General features: G+C 40.2%; 1 protein-coding gene across 1 annotated transcript in view; it reads right to left on the bottom strand.

Moving 5' to 3' along the window:
- ITPR2 (inositol 1,4,5-trisphosphate receptor type 2) overlaps positions 1–19,795 on the bottom strand; it is a 259,728-nt gene that overhangs the window by 56,618 nt on the left and 183,315 nt on the right. Inside the window, exons 43-45 of the mRNA XM_030449603.1 lie at positions 17,865–17,975; positions 12,412–12,507; positions 11,130–11,249 (exon numbers count right to left, since the gene is read on the bottom strand). Coding sequence (XP_030305463.1) covers positions 11,130–11,249; positions 12,412–12,507; positions 17,865–17,975 — 327 coding nt within the window. The remainder of the gene's footprint in view (positions 1–11,129; positions 11,250–12,411; positions 12,508–17,864; positions 17,976–19,795) is intronic.

Here is a 19,795-nt window from a genome sequence, read left to right as displayed (position 1 = left end):
TTATCTCTGATGAAAGCCAGCAGAAGAAAAAATGACTTGCTAATATTTCAATGAGCTTTATTTCCATTTGTCTTCTTTGGAAGTTCTTTTGCAGGCAAAAATAAAATAAAAAAAAAAAGAAAAAAAAAGTTTATGTCTGGGGAAAGTTCAGGTCAGACAAAATGTATTGCAACAAAAGAAAATTAATTTGAGAGGGGTGGGCATGAAACATGTCTGCAGGCTATGTGTAAACTATCATGGGCCTCTGCGCCTACTGAGCCAAACTGGCCCAATGAAAACTTTGGTCACATTTGATTTAGTGTACAACTATCATACAAAACATAGGATGTGGACAGCTGCACAATCCAGAGAGTTCCAACAGGATGAGACAACTGCACTTGTTGACTGCCTCCTATGATTACTGTATGCCACATTTTGGAGAGTACAGGATGGAAGAAATAAGGAGATGATGGAAGTGTCAGACATGATTATGGGAAGATAAAAACAAAGTTCAGTAGAAAAGGAAGAAAAAGAAAGCAGAGTTACTGCTACTAGTCTGCTTCACAGCATAACAAAAAGATCAGAGCCACATGCAACTTCTATGAAAGGCAAATAAACCATTGTACCCAAAGTAAGATTTTACTGGCATGCTCACCAACATTGAACAGATCTAGCCTGAGAAAGACCAAAACCAGCAAGCATATGTATCCCAAATCCACATAAGAAGGGAATTGTTAACTTCTAAGATCCACCAACACTTTATATACATACAAAATCTACACATAAACCTGAGGTAAGAGAGCTGTGTATGGCATACCCTTTTCAGGAACTTTCAAAATCCTATTGCTATCAAGTACTTTACTTTCTAGGTTTCTCATTCAGAACTGTGACTGTTTGCAAAATAGGTATTTACTGCTGTCTAACGTGGCTTCTCAAGAACAGGAAGGCTAGCACAAACAAAAGGGGGAACTGCTTATGAATCTTATTTTGGGGCAGTGTGGTGAGGGGAATTACAGTTTTAAGTCTTTAGTATGGACATAATTCCTTTTAGCCCTAAGACTAGAAGACATTCTGCTTAGTTGTTACAGCAATAGCAAAGTAAAAAGTCGTTCATAGCCAAACCTTTTAGCATCCCATTCTTCAACAGATTTTTCAGTAACACACAACCTCCCCTGTAACTTGGTCATTTGGGGTCAAAAACATATGAGAATAAAATAGCAAGTGAAGCTGCAGTCTCTCAAATTCACAAAAGACATGCACTTCAACCTCTGCAGGGGTCTGATGTATATACCTTATAGGGTACCAAACAGGGTAGTTACCAAGCATGGAGGTGTACAGGAACTGAGAGATGTCACCTTTCAAATAATTACACTGGTGAGATTTTCCAGCTTTTCCAATTGTGCTGTTGAATGTCTGCCTCAGCATCCAAGTAGTGGAGCTGATATTTAAAAAAATAATAACGTAGGGATATAGGAACAGAGAGAAGAAAAAGTAAAATGGTGAGTTGCTCTTTCCAATACTGTATTATGGCTCCTGTCCTCCATAGAGCAGTTTCACTTGGCACCTATGAGGTAACAGCTCTCAGTAGGAAAGCAAAAGGGCAAAAATTTCATCTCTCCTCATCAGACATTCATAAATATTGCTGCTTTAACCAGCTCCAACTTAAATGGTGCTCTGCAGACAGACTCATAGAAAGAAAAGGCTGGAAAGACCAAGTTCATTTAAGGCTACCACAGATCATCACCCAGAGCTTGTTTCATACAAGCTCTAAAAATCTTTGCCCACACATAATGGCAGAGAAACCATTCCTTTAACCCAAGGTTAAAGATGCTTATCTGTGTGCAAGTCTGAAGGTGGTTTACTCCTGTAAAACTACAGGTGGTCACAAGCAACTGATCACCTCACTTTAGTTGTAGAAAAGCATAATCAGCTCTTAAAACTAAAATTCTCAGCTGGACACTTCTTAATCAGTGACTCTTAAGGCTGTCTCAGAAAAAGTACAAGGTGGGCCTCATTTTCTGCATTGTGTTAAATAAATGAAATTAAGAGGATCACAGGTGAGGTAGCCTATTTGTAGATTACAAATACAGATCTTCTCTATTCTAGAAAACTCTATGATGACTGAGATATCTAATGAAATTATAACACTGAAGGAGATGAGAGTTAAAACTGAGCAACTCTGAGGAACAGACATATTTTGACGTTCTGATTAACTCTCCTTATTTTTGTTAACCTGTAATTACTTCAATGACGACTGAACAATTGAAAGGAATAAAAAAAGTATGTCTTTGTTAGAGAAGATGTCCCCTCCTGTTTTTAATTAAGGTGTAGGATTTCACAATGCAGATATCTGCGCCCTATTAGAACTGCTCTGATAATATTAAGTAAGACCAGACTTCGCCTTCATGACATTTCCAAGGTTACCCTCACTTCCCCTCAAAACAAACAAAGCAAGTTCCTCCTAGGTTAGAGTAAAATGTTTCAGTTGTGCTTTAGATATAAGAAAAAGAGCACTTTGGTTCATTCGGAGGTCACCTCTAATGGAAAAGACCCAGCTCTGCCTCCAGAGCCAGCCTTCACCTACAACAGACTTTACAATTCATTACTTCATGTAATTCAGCTTTCTTAGTAAGGGGAGCATGCTGCAGTCTGAATGAAGAAAGTAGATTTTACATACATCTGTGAGCAGACAGTGTACACACTGCAGTTGAGGGCAAGTGAAAGCAGTCTACTTTGAAGAGTGACTTCGTAAAGAAGACACTGTGATTCCACGTTTCTTGTCTCTCAATGGTTTCTCAATTTACAAGTAAAATTATGTTTAAGTCTACTTGACACTCCTTCATGTAATTTCAACCAAAAAGCTTTAAGTCAAGCCACCCTCTTTTTGACCCATATATCATCACTTTTAATGAAAACCATGCATGCCAAACGCAAGAGGGGAGCTTTAGGATAAGAGTATGGTTTGAGGGTAACAGATATTTATTCCTAACAGGTATTTATCCCTACTAGTATAAATCACTGTTGCTTACTTGCAGTGGAGGGATTCCAATGCAAACCAGCTGAAGATATGGCTTCCCATTCTTCCTGTTCTGGGAAGCTGAGTGGCTGCCTTGATGGTGATACAGAACCAAAGGAGAGCTCAAGTTCTCCCCAGCCTGAGTTGCTTCAGATAGCATTTAAAAGGTAGTAACTTTATTACTAATACAGGACTTCAAATAGAGTCTGAAAGCAGAGGATGTCTTAAACAGTATGTCATTGTCCCACAGCCAGTTTTCAGAGTAAAACCACAGACTAATGCGAAGATTTCCCAACACAGACATTTGACAAAGAAAAGATATTTCTTCTGGTGTAACGTTTGGGCTGACACCAATACAATATATTCCCCAATGACAAAAAAATCTCGTAAGCCACAAAACACAAGGACACAGGATTACAGAAGTTAAAGATAGAAGAAGGAACCCACAAAGCAGAAACATTAAGGCCACCTGTGGACTAGTGAAATGCACAGTCACCACAGCCAAACAGGATATATGCCTCATATAATATTATATATAATAAAACACAGACATATGTCTATTAGACATCTTGTTTCACCTTATTTTAGAGAAGCAGAACCAGAAAAATGAGAATAAACTATAACTTTTGTGGCCAGCCTACAGTAAAAAGCTCTAGCTTGAACCCTAGCAGCTCTTAGCAGCTCAAATCAACAGGACACCAGAGGGAAAACAGAGGTCCCCACACAGATCCCTATCAAAGTCACGACAAGATTCTGAGGTGAAGGCTTCCAAGGAGAAGAGGAGAAAAAGAAAACATCGAAGGCCAAGTTGCCAAGGTTTTAACCTGAGACCTAACAGCAGCCACAGACGTTTGTTTAATCTTTCAGGTGCTCATTAGTGTCAAGCCCCTGTGGCAGCCTCCATACCTCCTCTCTATACTGTAGCTGGCTGAAGGCAGAGTTATATCCCATCCTAATGAGCCGCAAGGAGGGTGATGTGCGTCATTGGCTCCTGTTTCAGTCTTGGCAATCTAAGTGTAAAAAGCCTCACAACAGCTTCTGATTCTGCTGACATTTAATTAGCCAGTGTCATTTGGATGCCACAGCCTGTCTCATCAGGATGATAACTACAAAACAACATGTGGAGCACAAAAGTTCTATGAGAAGTTTCAGGTCTGGCAGTCATGGATATGAGTCCCCTGACAGCCACGGTTCCTGGGATTGGTCCCCATTAGCCCTTTGTTTTGGCACTGCTATCAGCAAGAACTTCTCTGCTAGGGAGAGAGAAACAAAAAAAACAGCCCCCAAAAATGCAAACATCAGCAGCACCTTGCAGAAAATGACATCCTTCCGCTCTAAAAATTTACCTGTCCTGCATAAAAGGAGCATTCTTATTCCATAAACTCAGTTATTCATCCTGAAGGACAGCTTTACCCTAGAGGATAGGTTTGATCTTCTGGCCACAAAAGGTACTCCTCTTTATTTAAGTGTGCATTGTATTTTTCTCCATTCACTGTCAGGTGCTTGTGAAAACAACCTCTAATAACACCTACCAATTTCTGCTTGCTCATTTCAGCTGTAAAATTTGAAAATGGTCATAACTACACAAAACATGACGGATATATGTTTTCCCTCAATTCTCCTCTGGTACAGCAAATCCATTTACATCAGACAAACTCAGACTTTTTTGTATTTGGGTCTTTTTTCCAAAATCACATTCTCATACACTGAAGACACCACTTTTTGAGAATTTACCTGTCAGAGATGTTTAAAATTTTGTATGAGCCAAGACATTCTGTTCCCAGAACTCAATCAGCTCAAAAATATTTGTCAGTAGAACCCAGGCACAACCTTTTAAAGACAGACACTTATGGGACTAATGGGCCACAGCTTCATTTTGGAGCAAAGCACCCACCTGAGGCAGACAGCGGGCAGAAAGAGGTCAGCAAGCTTAAAAATTCACTGAACCGATGTGGTCCACAGATCTCAGCCCTTTGGGAGGATCCTTGCTGCAGCTGAAAGCTGCTTCCTAACGGGATGAGGACAAGCTTATCTTTCAGAGCAAAATGCTCTGGTAACTCTCAGTTTCCACAAGAATTCTTTTAGGCAAATTGTATGGGCTGGTAACACCACCATCAGAGGCAAAGGGGAAAAAAGCTTTTGCAAGACTCTTCCACTTGGCTTCCATTCATCTCTTTTCCATGGTATAACAATGATGTTACAATTTCAGCCATTTAACACCCACTTCAGACTACTGGGGTTGTAACTGGCTCAACCCAGTCTAAACAGCATTCTGGGTGTTTCATTGCTGTGTATTATATTGTAAACGTATTGTAAATGCACAGTACCAAGCATTTAATTTTTACCTTCTTCACCAACGTTTCTTTTTAAACAGTCACAGGTACTTCACACAGAATACTGTTTTGTCTGCCTGGGACAATGCAGCCAGTTTAGAAAGCTTTGGATTCTCATACTAGAGGACAAGTTACATGCAGAGATCCCATCACATGTGGAGACACACCTTCACACTACTACTGCTTGTGTTCCCCATACATCAAACCATGGGGGATCTACTCCCATCGGTTTAAGCAAGGTCCTGCCATGGAATCCTTTGTCCTGACTTGAATTAGATGCACAGTAAGACAAATGGATGAAGAATTCACACTTACTTCAATAAGTGTGTTTCGGTTTATGCACACACACACACAAAAAAAAAAAAAAGAAAAAAAGAAAAGGAGGATGCAGGTCTAAGTTCATCTGTCTAAACATTAAATACAGCCAAGTGAAGTGTTGCTCCAAACTTCAACACCAAAGATAACTTCACACAAAAAACTTCAGCCTACAATACCTCCTTCACACATAGATATACACGTGTCCATTTTCTTGTTAAGGCACAGGCAAGTTTATTTGAAAAATATACATTAGCATGATTTCCTTAAAACAACTCTTGGAGTACTAATGTGTTCAGTGATTATGCACTTCTCAACTGTACTATTCAATCAATGTCAATTTTCCTCATTAGTAAAGTGGCTGGGATAAAGTGAGCATAGGAGGAAACCCAATGCAGCCATTAAAGCAAAGCACTGGGGATTAAGCAAGTTGTATTCACTTCCCATCACAGCTAAAGACTTGCTTTCTATGCCTGCTTCTGGCTTGGTGTCTTTACGTGTGACATCAGGTAATACCACCTACTTTAAGAGAGTGAGAAACAAAATCTTTAAAAGCTTTTAACTGTTCCAAAATTCTACAAGAAAGGAAGAAGAATTATTTAAATATTTCTGAAATTACTGTTGTAATTATTATTGCCATTTATTTATTCTGTGGGGTTATGCAGGAGTCCCAGAACCATGTGGTTCTAGGCACGGCATTGATGTAGAAAATAAAGCTGGCCCCAGACCTTGCTGTACTTAAACCTGATGAAAGATATAGAAGGACACACTACACAGAAACTCAGAGAAACAAAAGACTTTGTACTTCTTAGATTTTTACATATTTAGATAACTGGGCTTTTTTTAAAAAAACTTACTTTAGTTTCTCCTTATTGAATGTATTACAGGCAAGTCTCATTATCAAACCAGTCCTATTTCAAATGCCTAAAATAGTAACTTTTAAAAAAGAGTCTGTAGTGCACTACTACTCCCAAAGTACAGATCCATGCCATCAATTACTACTATTTTAATTGCCTAGTTAGCAAATATTTTCCATGTCTGTACACTAATATGCAAAGTACTGCATGAAGTAAACATGTCAGTAAGACATTAGTTTGATAAAGCTTGCCAAGTTTGATAAAACAATCTTGATTCTGCTATTAGTGTATTTAATATATTAACAAACATAAAAGGCTGAGTGACTTATTTTGCTTAGTCCATTTAAAATTAGCACCAGAGATGACAGAGTATGACTTACTTGTTAGGTCCATGCTTAGTAGTACCTGCAACAGGAAGCTTACAATTCACAGCAAATCCTGCTTCCTTTCTCTCATCTTATTTTAAAAATTTATCAATGGAAAAACACTTCTGACAGTGTTAGTCTATCATAAAATAGCCTGTTTTCAAGCTTGTGTTCATTTGTACTGAATACCTGGATTGATGTCAGCCAGCATTAATTTCTTCTAACCTTAATGACTGGAGAAAATGACTTTTCATTAAGCCTTGATGCCACCAGAAAACTATGAAAATACAAGGAGTTTTGGTATTTCATTGGGATTTAAAATAGGTTTTAGTTTAATCTCATATACCCCTCCACCCTTCCATTTACCTGGAGACTACAAAGGTATCATGGAATTCCAAGACCTATGCTCCATCGCCAGCAAGGCATTTAAGAGTATGCTTCAAATTGAGCAACTGAGTAAATAAACATTTTACTTGTCTGAGAGCACAGAACATGCACCATGAAAGGGATGATGGGCTAGGTCAGTATCTCTATGTTCCTGCAACAGCTTTGGGAACCAGGTGGAGGAAGTCACAAGACACTGAAAATTTGAAAAATTTGTTATAGTATTACAATTACTACTCCCTACCCACTCCCATTCTTTTAGATCAAGGATGTCTACCTAGTTGTACAGGCAGATGAAACTGCATTCTTCCTGTGCTGCAAGCTGACTAAAAAGTATGTAAAATTATTTCACATTCTTCTGAGCCTCATAAAGCTCCTACTGAAAGGTGCATCGTATTAGCTTGGGCTTTGTGCCCAATTTAGAGAGTTTGCATCTAGCTGAAAAACAGAAACACTCCAAAGCACTTTCTGTTAACACATGCATACACACATGCATGCCAACTACAGGAGCCTGTGGTTATAACCAGTGCCTTACCTTACTTCATAATAAATGTAAAGGGGTCATGAAATTCACAGAAATATCATGAACTCCAAGAAAGCTTTTTTCAATTTACAAACTACTGAAATCCTTTTCTATAACTAACAGGTAGCAAGCTCAAGCAGTCATCCAAAAAAACCCAGAAGATTTCTCTAGCCTTTTATGATGTCTTTTTTTGGGTAGGCATTTAAAAACTTGATTCTCCTACACTGATGCTTCTGCACACAAGTAAAAATGAAACTCTATGTGACTGTGTCAAAAGCTTTTGTAATCACTACAGAGACATCACATCAAGACAAAGTCTCTTTGCCAAAAGCCTCACTAACTTTGCACAACAAAGTGTAGCCTGCTTTAACAGGATCTTTTCAAAGGACAGAGATAAAAATACCACACCAATTTCTTTTGAATGAGGCTGGTAAAGAAGAGGTGTAAGAACTGATGGATCTATCTGTAACACACCACTGGCTTTCACCAAGACTACGGTAAGAAATTACTAATGTCAAGTCAAAGGCTTGGCTCTGAGCATGACATTTGAACAAGACTAAGAAAACATTCGTCGATATTCAAGAGAATCATTAATGCTATCTAGCAATAATAGGCTTATTTTTACAGGATATGACCTCAAGCACCAGCTTGAGTCACTGCACCACAAGCAGCTGTAGAAACGCTATGTCTGGAAGGAGCCTCTACCCGAAAAGCAGGATGCAGCATGGGGGTGCAGACAGATCAGGGTAGTTCCCAATGAGTAAGGCAGTTCTGCTTTTTCTTGATGGCACCCTCTTCTTCTCTGTGCTCATATGCTGAATGGGAAAAGTGAGGAGCAGCAGCATCCAAACAGCCTGGAGTCAGAGCAGGAATATCAGCACAGCTATGGCATGTGGCAGGCTGGAGGAGGATGAAGAAATAAAGGAAAGAGGGGACAGAGAAAAACGTGGAAGAGAAGTGATAAATGTCATGACACAGCAAATTTAAGTCAGCTTTGTACTATCATGTCCCAGCCTGCTGTGCCCACACACTTCTGCATGTGCATGTGTCATGTACGTGTGTGCAAATGTACTTGCATGTGTCTATTTGCAGATGCATCTGGGGCAAGGGGTAAGTTTGGGAGAATGTAAAGGAGATTAGATAACAGAAATCTCAGCCTTGCTTGTGACAGTTCTGTAACTTTCTATGCACTGTGGGTCACACATTTACAAGAATGCCTTTTGCTTCTGGTAAAATCAACCACAGGAAGGGCAAGGAAGGATGTAGTGGTGGCAAAATGCAGAACCCAGCATCGCCCTGAAAAGTGCAACGACAAAAACTGAAAGTCTGAGCTCCCCAAAATAAACTGTCTGTGTTAGAGGGCTGTAACAGCAAAAAGAGGAACTCTTGGTCTTGATTCTGCTATTACAGAGGGACCAAAGAGCTCTAACCAGATCAAGCGGGCACAGGAAAGTGTCAGGAAGATGTCTGAAGAGCCACACTGGTTGCAGAAAAAAAAACTAAGCCAAACCATGAAACTATATGAAGTACAGCAAAGAAATATTATGTAAACCAGGTCAGCTAAACTAAGTGGAAGAGCCAGCCACCAAAAAGCCATTTCAACACAGCAAAGTGTAAGAGGGTGTTTGGAGAGTGGAGCCAGCAAAGGAACCCAGCAACAATGCCCTTACTGAGGAGGGACCCTGCTCGTATCCTGCCCATCCCAGGGCGAGCAAAAGGGCACAAATGGAAAGAGTTTGGGGTCAAAGATCAGCAGTCCTGTGCCAAGAATCATAGTTTTTGATTAGCACAGGAGAAAGAAAGGGCCCAGATTGCCTGCCCTTCCATTGCTTTGTTTTGGTATGGGGCTTAATATGAGTGCAAAGCTATTGTAAATAGACATGTGCATTGTGTTACAGAAATGCAAGAGGAGGAAAACAGGCTTTTTTTCTAAAATAGATGGATATTTTTACAGCATACAGAGCCAGTCATGCCATTTAATTCTATAGAACAGGAAGGAGCTCACTAAATTGTTGCCATGAGCCTTATGCAACCTAAATCCTGGTTACAGATCAGGCAATTGGAATAGAAATGAAGTAGCCTCATAGGCCTCCCCAGCACTCTGAATGTATCTATGACAGAGTTTAACCTACTCATCAGGTAACCAGTGTACCCTTGGCAGTGAGCTCTCTGGCAAAATGAGCCCAGCTGTGACTTCACATATGGTTTTAGGCCTTTATTCTACCATGAACTCCCTTAAGCCACCACACACAAACTGCACGCAGAAGAAATAAAATACCAACATTTCCATTTGGTAAAAATTTAAATTTTCAAGAAGTGAATCATCAAACAAGCTAAGATGATACAGATACTTCCTAAAAATTCTGTCATCTTTGGTGAGGATCTTATGTAGATACAGTGCAAGAGTGGAACATGGTCATCCACAATAACAACTTAGGAGCAAGATGTAGTTATTCAAATGTGCTGCAAAGCATGAGAGCATAATTTAGTAACTGTTTTTTCCATTCCTTGCTTGAAAGAAACACTGCATAATATTAGTGTAAATATAGATTGCTTTCCTTTCCTTTTTCATTGAGTATTCAATTCCTAACAACAACTAATAAGTATGAAGAATGTGAAACACTCACTGTCTCTATCTGACTATTCCCCCTTGCTTAGCAAAAACCATTGTTTTAAAAATCAGCTCTTATATGACATAGCAAATGTCCGAATTTGTCATATAATAAAAAGTGGCCCTTCACTTTTCATGCAAAAGAATATTTTCAATATTCTTAACAGAAATGAAAAATAAATAATTTTTTATGCTAACTACTCTGAAGTATTAATATCCCATTAAATAAAAACCTTTGGTGTCCATTTTACTTTTACCAGTAGAGAAGCGAAAATAACCAGAAATAGCCTGAGGGTATTACAACATAATTCAAAAGAGGAAAACAGTGAAAAAATCCAATTATTCTTACTGGTTTGCTAATATATCTAAACTACTTTCATCTTCCAAGTTCAATTGGTATTACAATTGAAGCTACTATTTAAATACATCAATACAGGTAAAGTGATTTATGATTAGATTGATATGAACGAGCTGTTAATGTTAAAAGAAGACAAAACTAAGCCAATATTAACTGCTTTGCTCTGCATTATCATTGCACACAGAGCCTACCAATTTCTGTGGAATTCCTATTCAGAGAGTGAGACTGCTCACTTGTCCTCTCAGCAGCTTTCCTGAGAAAGTCAGGTACACAAACATGAGCCAGAAATCACAAGAAAGGTAAACTCCCTTTTTTGATCAGCCAGGTTGTGTGTGGAGTTTAACCACAACACTTTTCCAGAAGCAGTCACACAACAAGTAAGACATACCTGATGTGCCAAAATATAGATATTATGGCCAACATCTTTTGGGGAGATGCCATCATCTCCATTTTCCTCATCGTGGTCGCATTCGAGGCCTTGGTTATATGCATTCTTCATCACATCCACCTGTAACACAAACCCAACCAAGAAGTGATGAAATAACTGTAGTTCTCAGGGAAAAAGTACCAAACACTGTTTGAACACACTCACTTTGTTCAGCTCAAGCCTGGATTTCTCATTAAAAATTTTTCTGCAACCACGAGAAAGGCATAGGGACACTGTGCCATAGGGAACAGGTATTTTCAAAAATGATTTTAAAGACAGATCTCCAGGTAACACAAGTAGAGCCTTGCAGCACTTACAGTGCAGCCAACATCTCACTTTGTATAGAGATGGCTGCAACATCACTCAGTGTTCTCCATGCAGCTTAACAGCAAAAATATCACTGAACCAAAGCAGAAAGGAAAACACAGATCTTGGCAGGGTGCTGGGATAATTCCAAAACATTCAGAAGCCTCTTACAGAACCAAGAAGGGGAAATCCCCCATTCCCTACTAGAAAGGCCTGACCAAGGCCTGATCCTGCTACTGTACCTTAGGGATGGTGCCACCACGCTGATGTGCCCCCATGGTGATGGCTCCCTGGAACAAGCAGGTCACTGGGCTCTGCCCAAGTGCAAGAGCCAATGCCCACAGAACTTCCCACAGAACAGGTTCTTTAATCACTGCTGAGGCATGGTCAGTTGGATTGGTAACAATTTCTCCAGGTCAACCATCTACTTAAAATTCCTGGAGACCTTTAGACAAGTATCATGGTTGGCCCAAAATACAGTCACTACTGCTTGTAATTGTCGCCTGTTTGCTCATGAGATGTGACATATGTATGATTTTAATGTATGTTTTTTATGATTATATGTATAACATAACATATAATACCTATGTGTACACACACACTTCTGCTAATGCTGTTTCACAGACACTGTACAAGCTTAATTTCCCAGACCCTGACAAAGTGTACTTGAAGACAGCCTACCAGAGTATGATAATTTAGTTAGGAAACAATTACAGAAAAGTGCTTGGAATGGCTAAAAATAATGAAGTCATAAAGGCTGAAATCATGCATGCTTGATCCTTTTAAAGTACTTTTTGTGAATTAGTACTATCCTGATACATTGTGTCACTCTATGCTGCCAACACTTTTCAGCTTAGATGCAGATCATTTAAAAAATGTTTTTATGGCAGATTTTTTTTCAGCCAAAAGATTTATGAATATTCAGAAGTTTTCTCACCAGTTCTCTTGGTCTCATGTTGAAAAGGATTCTTTCTGCATTCTCACTGTCATGTCTGCTTTCCATAATAGCCAGCAAAAGCTTGGAGGCATTGTTCTGGAGATACAAAACCAAATTAATGCAAATTTAGAAAACTATTTCATGCATTAACAACCGTTGTATTTGTTTTAATTGAGATTACAAGGACCACTTCTTTAGCAGATAACATTTTAAACTACTCACATATTTTATTTTACTCATATATTTAATAGGGGTTTTCTCCTGGTTTAATGTCAGCATACCAACCCTGAACCCTGTATTTTAAATGTTGAAACATATATACATATATTTATATATTAAATATCTTGAAAAATATTCAACTGAAATACAGAGCCTTTTTCTATACTATTTAATAAACAATATCACATTTCCATTTCTTATTGCCCACACAGCAATTTTTGCCATGGTTTTCTGTTAAAGCAACACTCAACAGAGGTAATTATGAAATGTATTACACATAAAGTTTCATCATTCATCAGACAGGTTTCCTTTGCCTTTTGGTTTTATAAAGTCTGACTAGGTGTTATTCAAATAACTATAAAATAAACTGTTTTCATGCATTGCTGGAATTCCATTTCTCTACCAAATATTCCTGAGGGAACGTCTAAAGATATTATTTACTTTGTCAACTAGCTGCCTTTCACTGAGACCTCTCACAAGAATAAAAAAGCATGAGCTTCAGCAGCAGTAACCCAGTAGTGCCTTGGACTTCAGAGATACGACATCCAGTTAAATCAGATGCTGTGAACAGGAAAGGAAGAATAGTTTTGGAGGTTTGACTGCCTTCTGGCAGAGTGTGGCAGCCTTGGTTCACCTGCCACAGCATCCCTCCATCATCCTCTATTACAGACCAATGTGTGAATGCTTGAAAGTAGGTCACAGTGCCATAATATGGTAGAGGCCAGCAAAACTCTCAACCCACCATAAAACCTCTTTCTCAGCTGCTTATTGCCAGATGTCAGCAATTCAAACTAAAATTTCTCACAGTGAGAGTGTGCCTCAGAAAGTAAGCATGGATAGCTTTGGAGAACAAGGGTTCAGCTGCTTCTGGGACTGAGGCAAATCATAAATGTTACTTTATGCACATTCAAGCAACTTCTGTTTTAAGCAGCCTTTGTGTTTCCAAGTTTTGATAGTACAGACGAAAATCTGGAGCACTAGAGGCCATGCTAACACAATCAGGGAACACCAGCCAAATCTGTCCAACTCATGAGCCTTTTCTTAAAATTACATTTGAATACTATACTGTCAAAACTTGGTGGAATTTCACAGCTAAAAGCCCTGAGAGTTTCTTCAAGGTGGGCACAGAATCACAAGAAAATAATGCAAGTTGTATCACTAATCTCACATTTCAAGCTCTCCTTCATACTGATCTTTCAGCAGTCTCATTCCCTGCTCAAAGCAGGCTGCTCAGGGCTGTGTCAACCTGGGATTTTACCTCCAACTGGAAGAAGGTAGAAGTCAGCAACAGGAGGAAGGAGATGATGGAAGAAGGGTGGATGAATTCAATGAGGTTTTACATGTGACAGGGGAACAAGGATCTGGGTTGGGACCTTAAAGATCATCTAGTTCCAATCCCCCTGCATTGGCAGGGACAAGTCCCACTAGAGCAGGCTGCTCAATGTCACATCCAGCCTGCCTTAAACACTTCCAGGGAGCGGACATCCACAACTCCCCAGGGCAGTCTGTCCCGTGTCTCTCCACTCCCACAGAAAATATTTTTCTCCTAATATCCATTCTGTATCAACTCTCTTCCAGTTTAAAGTCATTACGCCCCCATCCTATTGCTTCTTGCCCTTACAGCCACCTTCAGGTACTGAAAGGATGCTATGAGGTCTCCTGGGAGCTTTCTCTTCTCCAGGCTGAACAACACCAACTCTCTCACACAGTCTTCAGAGGAGAGATGGCCCAACCTTCTGATCATCTTCATGGCCCTCTTCTGGACTCATTCCAATGTCCATTCCTCTGTGTCCTTCTTGTGCTGGGGACTTAAGAGCTGGACACCGTACTCCAGGTGAGGTCTCGTAAGAGAAGAGCAGAGGAGGAGAAGCACTTTCCCTTGAATTGTTGGCCACACTTCTTTTGATGCAGCCCAGGATACAGCTGCCTTTCTGGACTGTAACAACGCATTGCTGGCTCATGTTGAGCTTCTCATCAATCAACACCTCAAGTGCTTTTCCTCAGGGCTCTTCTCAATCGATCCTCCACCCACTCTGTATTTGTGCTTTGTAATGAAAAAAATCAGTTCCCAAGTGCTACAAACAGGGCAGCCCCAAGTACTTCTGGCCTTCATTTCTCTTTACCTGGGTTCCCATCTCAACTCCTCAAAAGAATTTTCAAGAAATAAATTAATGTGTGAAGTAACCAGATGCAGCAAAGTAAGGAGTTATGAGAAAAGCCAAAAAGATATTTGTATTACTCTTTCTACCCTTATTCTCACAATTTCCCTTTATCCTGCCACTATATAGCATGGCAGATACTGAGGTCATACTGTGTGCCAGGGCTTAAATACTAGTCAGTGAGGAAGGCCAGGGTGTCATAGTCAAAATAACAAGAGGCAGAACAGAACACTGACCATCTGTGCACCCAGTGAACACTGTCTATCCTGCTCACTAAATGATTCAGGAGTCTAGAGGAAAATACAATCTATGAAGATGTAATTAAATACCACATCACAAACTATATGCAAAACAAGCTGAATTAACATGACATGGGAAAATATAATTCTGCGTTGCCTTTGGTTTGGTTGGGGAAATTTAGCATAATGTTCCCTGAAAACAGTGTCTGAGCTTTCTTGTATGTGTACATGTGTGGGCCTATATAATTTGCATTCTATATTTTCACTGCAAAATTTATGTATTTGTGACTTCAGAGTCGCCTATGAACACCGACAGACAGTCAGTGTGAAACACTACTCAGTAAACCCAGTGCTGTATTATTTCAATGTGTTGCCACTCAAAATAAAAAACAGTAACTTCTTAATCTGGATCTAATTGTTGACATCACATCTGGCCAAGCATTGTGTTTACTTCTGGGCTCGCCAGTAGAAGAAAGATATGGACTTACTGGAACAAGTCCAGCAAAAAGTCACAAAGGTGACTAAGGGTATGGTGCATTTTTCATGTAAGAAGCAGCTGAGAGCTAGGACTGTTCAGCCTGTAGGAGAGAGGGCTCAGAGGGTTCTTATCAATGTGTATAAATACCTGATGGGAGGGAATGAAAAAGAGGGAGCTAGACTACCAACAGGAGGAACCAGTGAGAAGATGAGAGGAAACATACCCAAATTAAGACACACATTAAATTCCATATAAACACACACAAAAAAATATTTTTTACTGTGAGAGTGATCATACACTGGAAGAAGTTGCCCAGATGAGTTGTGGAGTCTCCAGCTGTGGCGATACTCAACTGGACATGGTCCTGGGAAAAGTGCTCTAGCTGACTCTGCTTGAGCATGGGGTTGGACAAGATGATTTCAGGATGTCCCTCTAACCTAAATGACTATGTGATTCTGAAAATCAGAATAATTTCCACAGTTTAAACCTTTGGTGTCATTAAATAAGAGTAAGGCATATACTGGGAGTCTGGATTGACAGGAAGCTGAACATGAGCCAGCAGTGTGCCCAGGTGGCCAAGAAAGCCAATGGCATCCTGGCCTGTATCAGGAACAGCGTGGCCAGCAGGTCCAAGGAAGTGATTCTGCCCCTATACTCAGCCCTGGTGAGGCCACACCTTGAGTACTGTGTCCAGTTCTGGGCCCCCCAGTTCAGGAAGGATATCGAGGTCCTGGAGCAGGTCCAAAGGAGGGCAACCAGGCTGGTGAAGGGACTCGAGCACAGATCCTATGAGGAGAGGCTGAGAGAGCTGGGGCTGTTCAGCCTGGAGAAGAGGCGGCTCAGGGGAGACCTCATCGCTGTCTACAACTACCTGAAAGGAGGTTGTAACCGGGTGGACGTTGGTCTCTTTTGCCAGATGACTTTCAACAAGACAAGAGGGCATGGTCTTAAGTTGTGCCAGGGGAAATTTAGGTTAGATATTAGAAAGAATTTCTTTACGGAGAGAGTGATCCGGCATTGGAATGGGCTGCCCAGGGAAGTAGTGGATTCTCCATCCCTGGAGATATTTAAAAAGAGACTGGATGTGGCACTCAGTGCCATGGTCTAGCAACCGCAACGGTGGTAAAAGGGTTGGACTCAATGATCTCTGAGGTCCCTTCCAACCCAGCCAATTCTATGATTCTATAGAGTCCTACGAACAGGGCCAAACTAGTCCATACAGCAGTATCACTAAACTCCATTTCTGGTTATTACACAGAAAAGATGTTCTACAAACATTTACCAGCTTCACAACAATGACAAATCAAAATGGCACTAGAATAACTGCAGCTAGGACTTTACAGGGGCTGAAATTTGGACTTCAAAAGATCTGTCTGCCTGTTTAAAGTTAATTGTCTGCTTAAGTGTTTTGCTTGAGGGGGGGCCTGAATTACAGTGACATTCAAAAGCGTAATTGCAGTTATTAAAATCATGTGTAAAGCACTGCTGATTCAATGTGTCATTGTAGATGATATATAGCTACATTAATTATTTTATTAGACATCCATAATATTGCCAATATGATGCAATGCAGCTACCACAAAGTATTTGCTCATTTTGGGGAGGTAACAGACCATCTGCAATGGAAATACTTCATTTGGAAGGCAAGAAAAGGCAATAAACCAAGGCTCCTCCTGGATATGTTCTACTCTACTTGGCAGACAGTATAGCTGCAGAGCTCTCCTCTGCATGCAATGGCACACAGACCAGAGAAACTTATTTGGGAGCTTATCCAGCTCTCCAGAGAATACACAACAAAGTTGCAGTCCCTCCCTCTCTCCTCTTCACCCTCCCACTCTACACTGTCCTCCCCCTCAGAGGACACTGAAAAGGGAAATAAAACAAAATTTACTTTAATCTCACTTTCGACTGTATTTGACATTATATATACCATCTGATATATTATTCTTTTTTTCACATCTCAAACTCAAGCAATTTTTTAAAAGTTCAGGATCAGTAGAGAATGCCTGACTTTTTACATGTCTGCACAGTGCTGTTATTTGTCAGTCCCATGAGATTTTATGTCCACAATATAGACTCTTCATGCTAGCTATATCAAGTCTGTTTCACAGGATTTTTTTTTAACAAAGCAGAGGGCATACTCCCAAACACAACAGTGAGGCAAGAGGCTTGTGGTTGAGGGCCTGATAAAAATTCAGAAGCTGAGCTGAATTAATTTGCAATATTTGTTTTCAAAGGTTGCTGATTATATCACGCTGTGGTAAGATTAAGTAAATGTCAGGTTGCCCAGGCCTCTTGCATAGGTATGTCTTCCATTATTACTTAAATTTAAACAAAACAAATTTACATTTACCGTACCTTTAGCTGAAGCACCAAGTCCATGCAGTATTTGCCAAGAGGGTTTATGTCATTCAAGATAAGTGCAATTATAATATCAATTCCATTAGATTCATGGGTGGCTATGCAAGTCTGCAAAACAAGAGACGGGAATCAGGGAGGGGGGAAGATGGAGGGAAGGAGGAAGAAAAGGAGGGAAATGGGATGGACAGAGAGAGGGAGAGAGAGAAGATGCCAGTCAGCAAATTTTCAAAGCAAGGACTGAGAATTTGAAAGACCAAAGCAGGGCAGCCTGAAAACATGCCACAAAAGGTGCCAGGGGAGTATAGCTTTCCACTTGTGTAGTGCAGAACCCCAGAACTGCCAGTAGTGAAATATACATCTGAAAAAAGGTGGTGCTAGCTAAAATATGCCTGCAGGGAATAATGCAGGGTTTGGCACCAAGTGGTGCAAGTTAGAGGCAGCAGCCCACAGAAGCACTGCCAGATTCAGCTGAACACACTTGCAGAGACATAAAAGAAATGCCTGAATGTAGGCACAATCAAATTTGCACACTCAAATCCTTAATTTGCATTCAGCAACCAGCATCAATACAGCTGTTATAGCACAAAATGTTAGCAAAGATGAGCGTTTTCTACATGCATCTGGACATGTTCTGCATAAAAGCACATTTCTGGACATGGAATTCAAAACTGTAACTATCACCAATGGTACTTCACAAACACCTTCCTAGCTGGAGTCTCCAATCTTCTAAGCCTTGTAAACAAGTGTCAGTTATACAAGCCTACAGCATTTTTTCTAACAGGTTTATAGGACTGCAGGATAGGAAAAGTGGTTTTTTTACCTTTAAACATAGATTTTTTTTTCCTTCCATTTCCAGTCCTGTAATTATTTTTTCTTTACAGACTCTTTTCCTATCCATTAGTAAATAAAAAATGACTGTTTAAAATCCAGCCTAGCAAAGGATTTTTGTTTGTTTGTTTTTGAAGTATTAAGAAAAGGTTGTTGATTACCAACAATGTCAATAGAAGCACTGTGCACTTCATTTGTGCATGTTAATGAAGTAGCATTAATATTGCATGCATTTTTTAACAATTTGCCCACTGCAATTTTCCCATTGCTAATCCATAGTAAAAATTCTGAATTCTCATCCCCCATGACAACTTTACTGCAGTTCTCTTCAGACCAAATATAGCAGCACATAACTACATTGTTTACCCTTCTCTACTGTCTCAACATGGTACTGAAGTTGCATCTACCAAAAGTTACAGCTATACAACTTACAAAGACTGTGTAATCAAGGAAAGAACAGAAGATGAGAAGCATATTCTTTTGTCTCAACCTCACTACTAATATCATAACTGAAGATGTTGATAGTATAGCAAGACTGTAAATGCTAGCAACCTATATAAACAGCAGCAAAGCCAAAAGGTGTCAAACTGAAGAAAAGAAGATTGCCTAGACATGGGTCAGGGCAGTCCCAAGCATATCTATAAGCTGGGCAAAAAGCAGGTTGAAAACAGCCCTGAGGAATGGAAATTGGTAGTGTTGGTTGATGAGAGCTCAACATGAGCCAGCAATGTGCACTTAGAGCCCAGAAAGCCATTTCCTGGGCTGCATCAAAAGCAGCGTGGCCAGCAGGCTGGGGGAGGTGCTTCTCCTCCTCTACTCTGCTCTTAGGAGACCCCACCTGAAGTATTGTGTCCAGCTCTAGAGCCCCCAACACAAGGACATGGTACTGTTGAAACAAGTCCAGAAAAGGGCTACGAAGATGGTCAGAGGTCAGAATTAAGCATCTCTTCTCTGAAGACAGGCTGAGAGAGTTAGGACTGTTCAGCTTGGAGAGGAGAATGCTCTGGAGAGACCTTCCAGTGGCCTTCCAGTACCTCCAGGGGGACTACAGGAAAGTTGGGGAGGGACTTTTTATAAGGGCATAAAGTCATAGGACAAGA

This window comes from Calypte anna, chromosome 1 (assembly GCF_003957555.1).
Source record: "Calypte anna isolate BGI_N300 chromosome 1, bCalAnn1_v1.p, whole genome shotgun sequence".
Lineage (NCBI taxonomy): Eukaryota > Metazoa > Chordata > Aves > Apodiformes > Trochilidae > Calypte > Calypte anna.
This window is presented reverse-complemented; position numbering and strand designations above follow the sequence as displayed.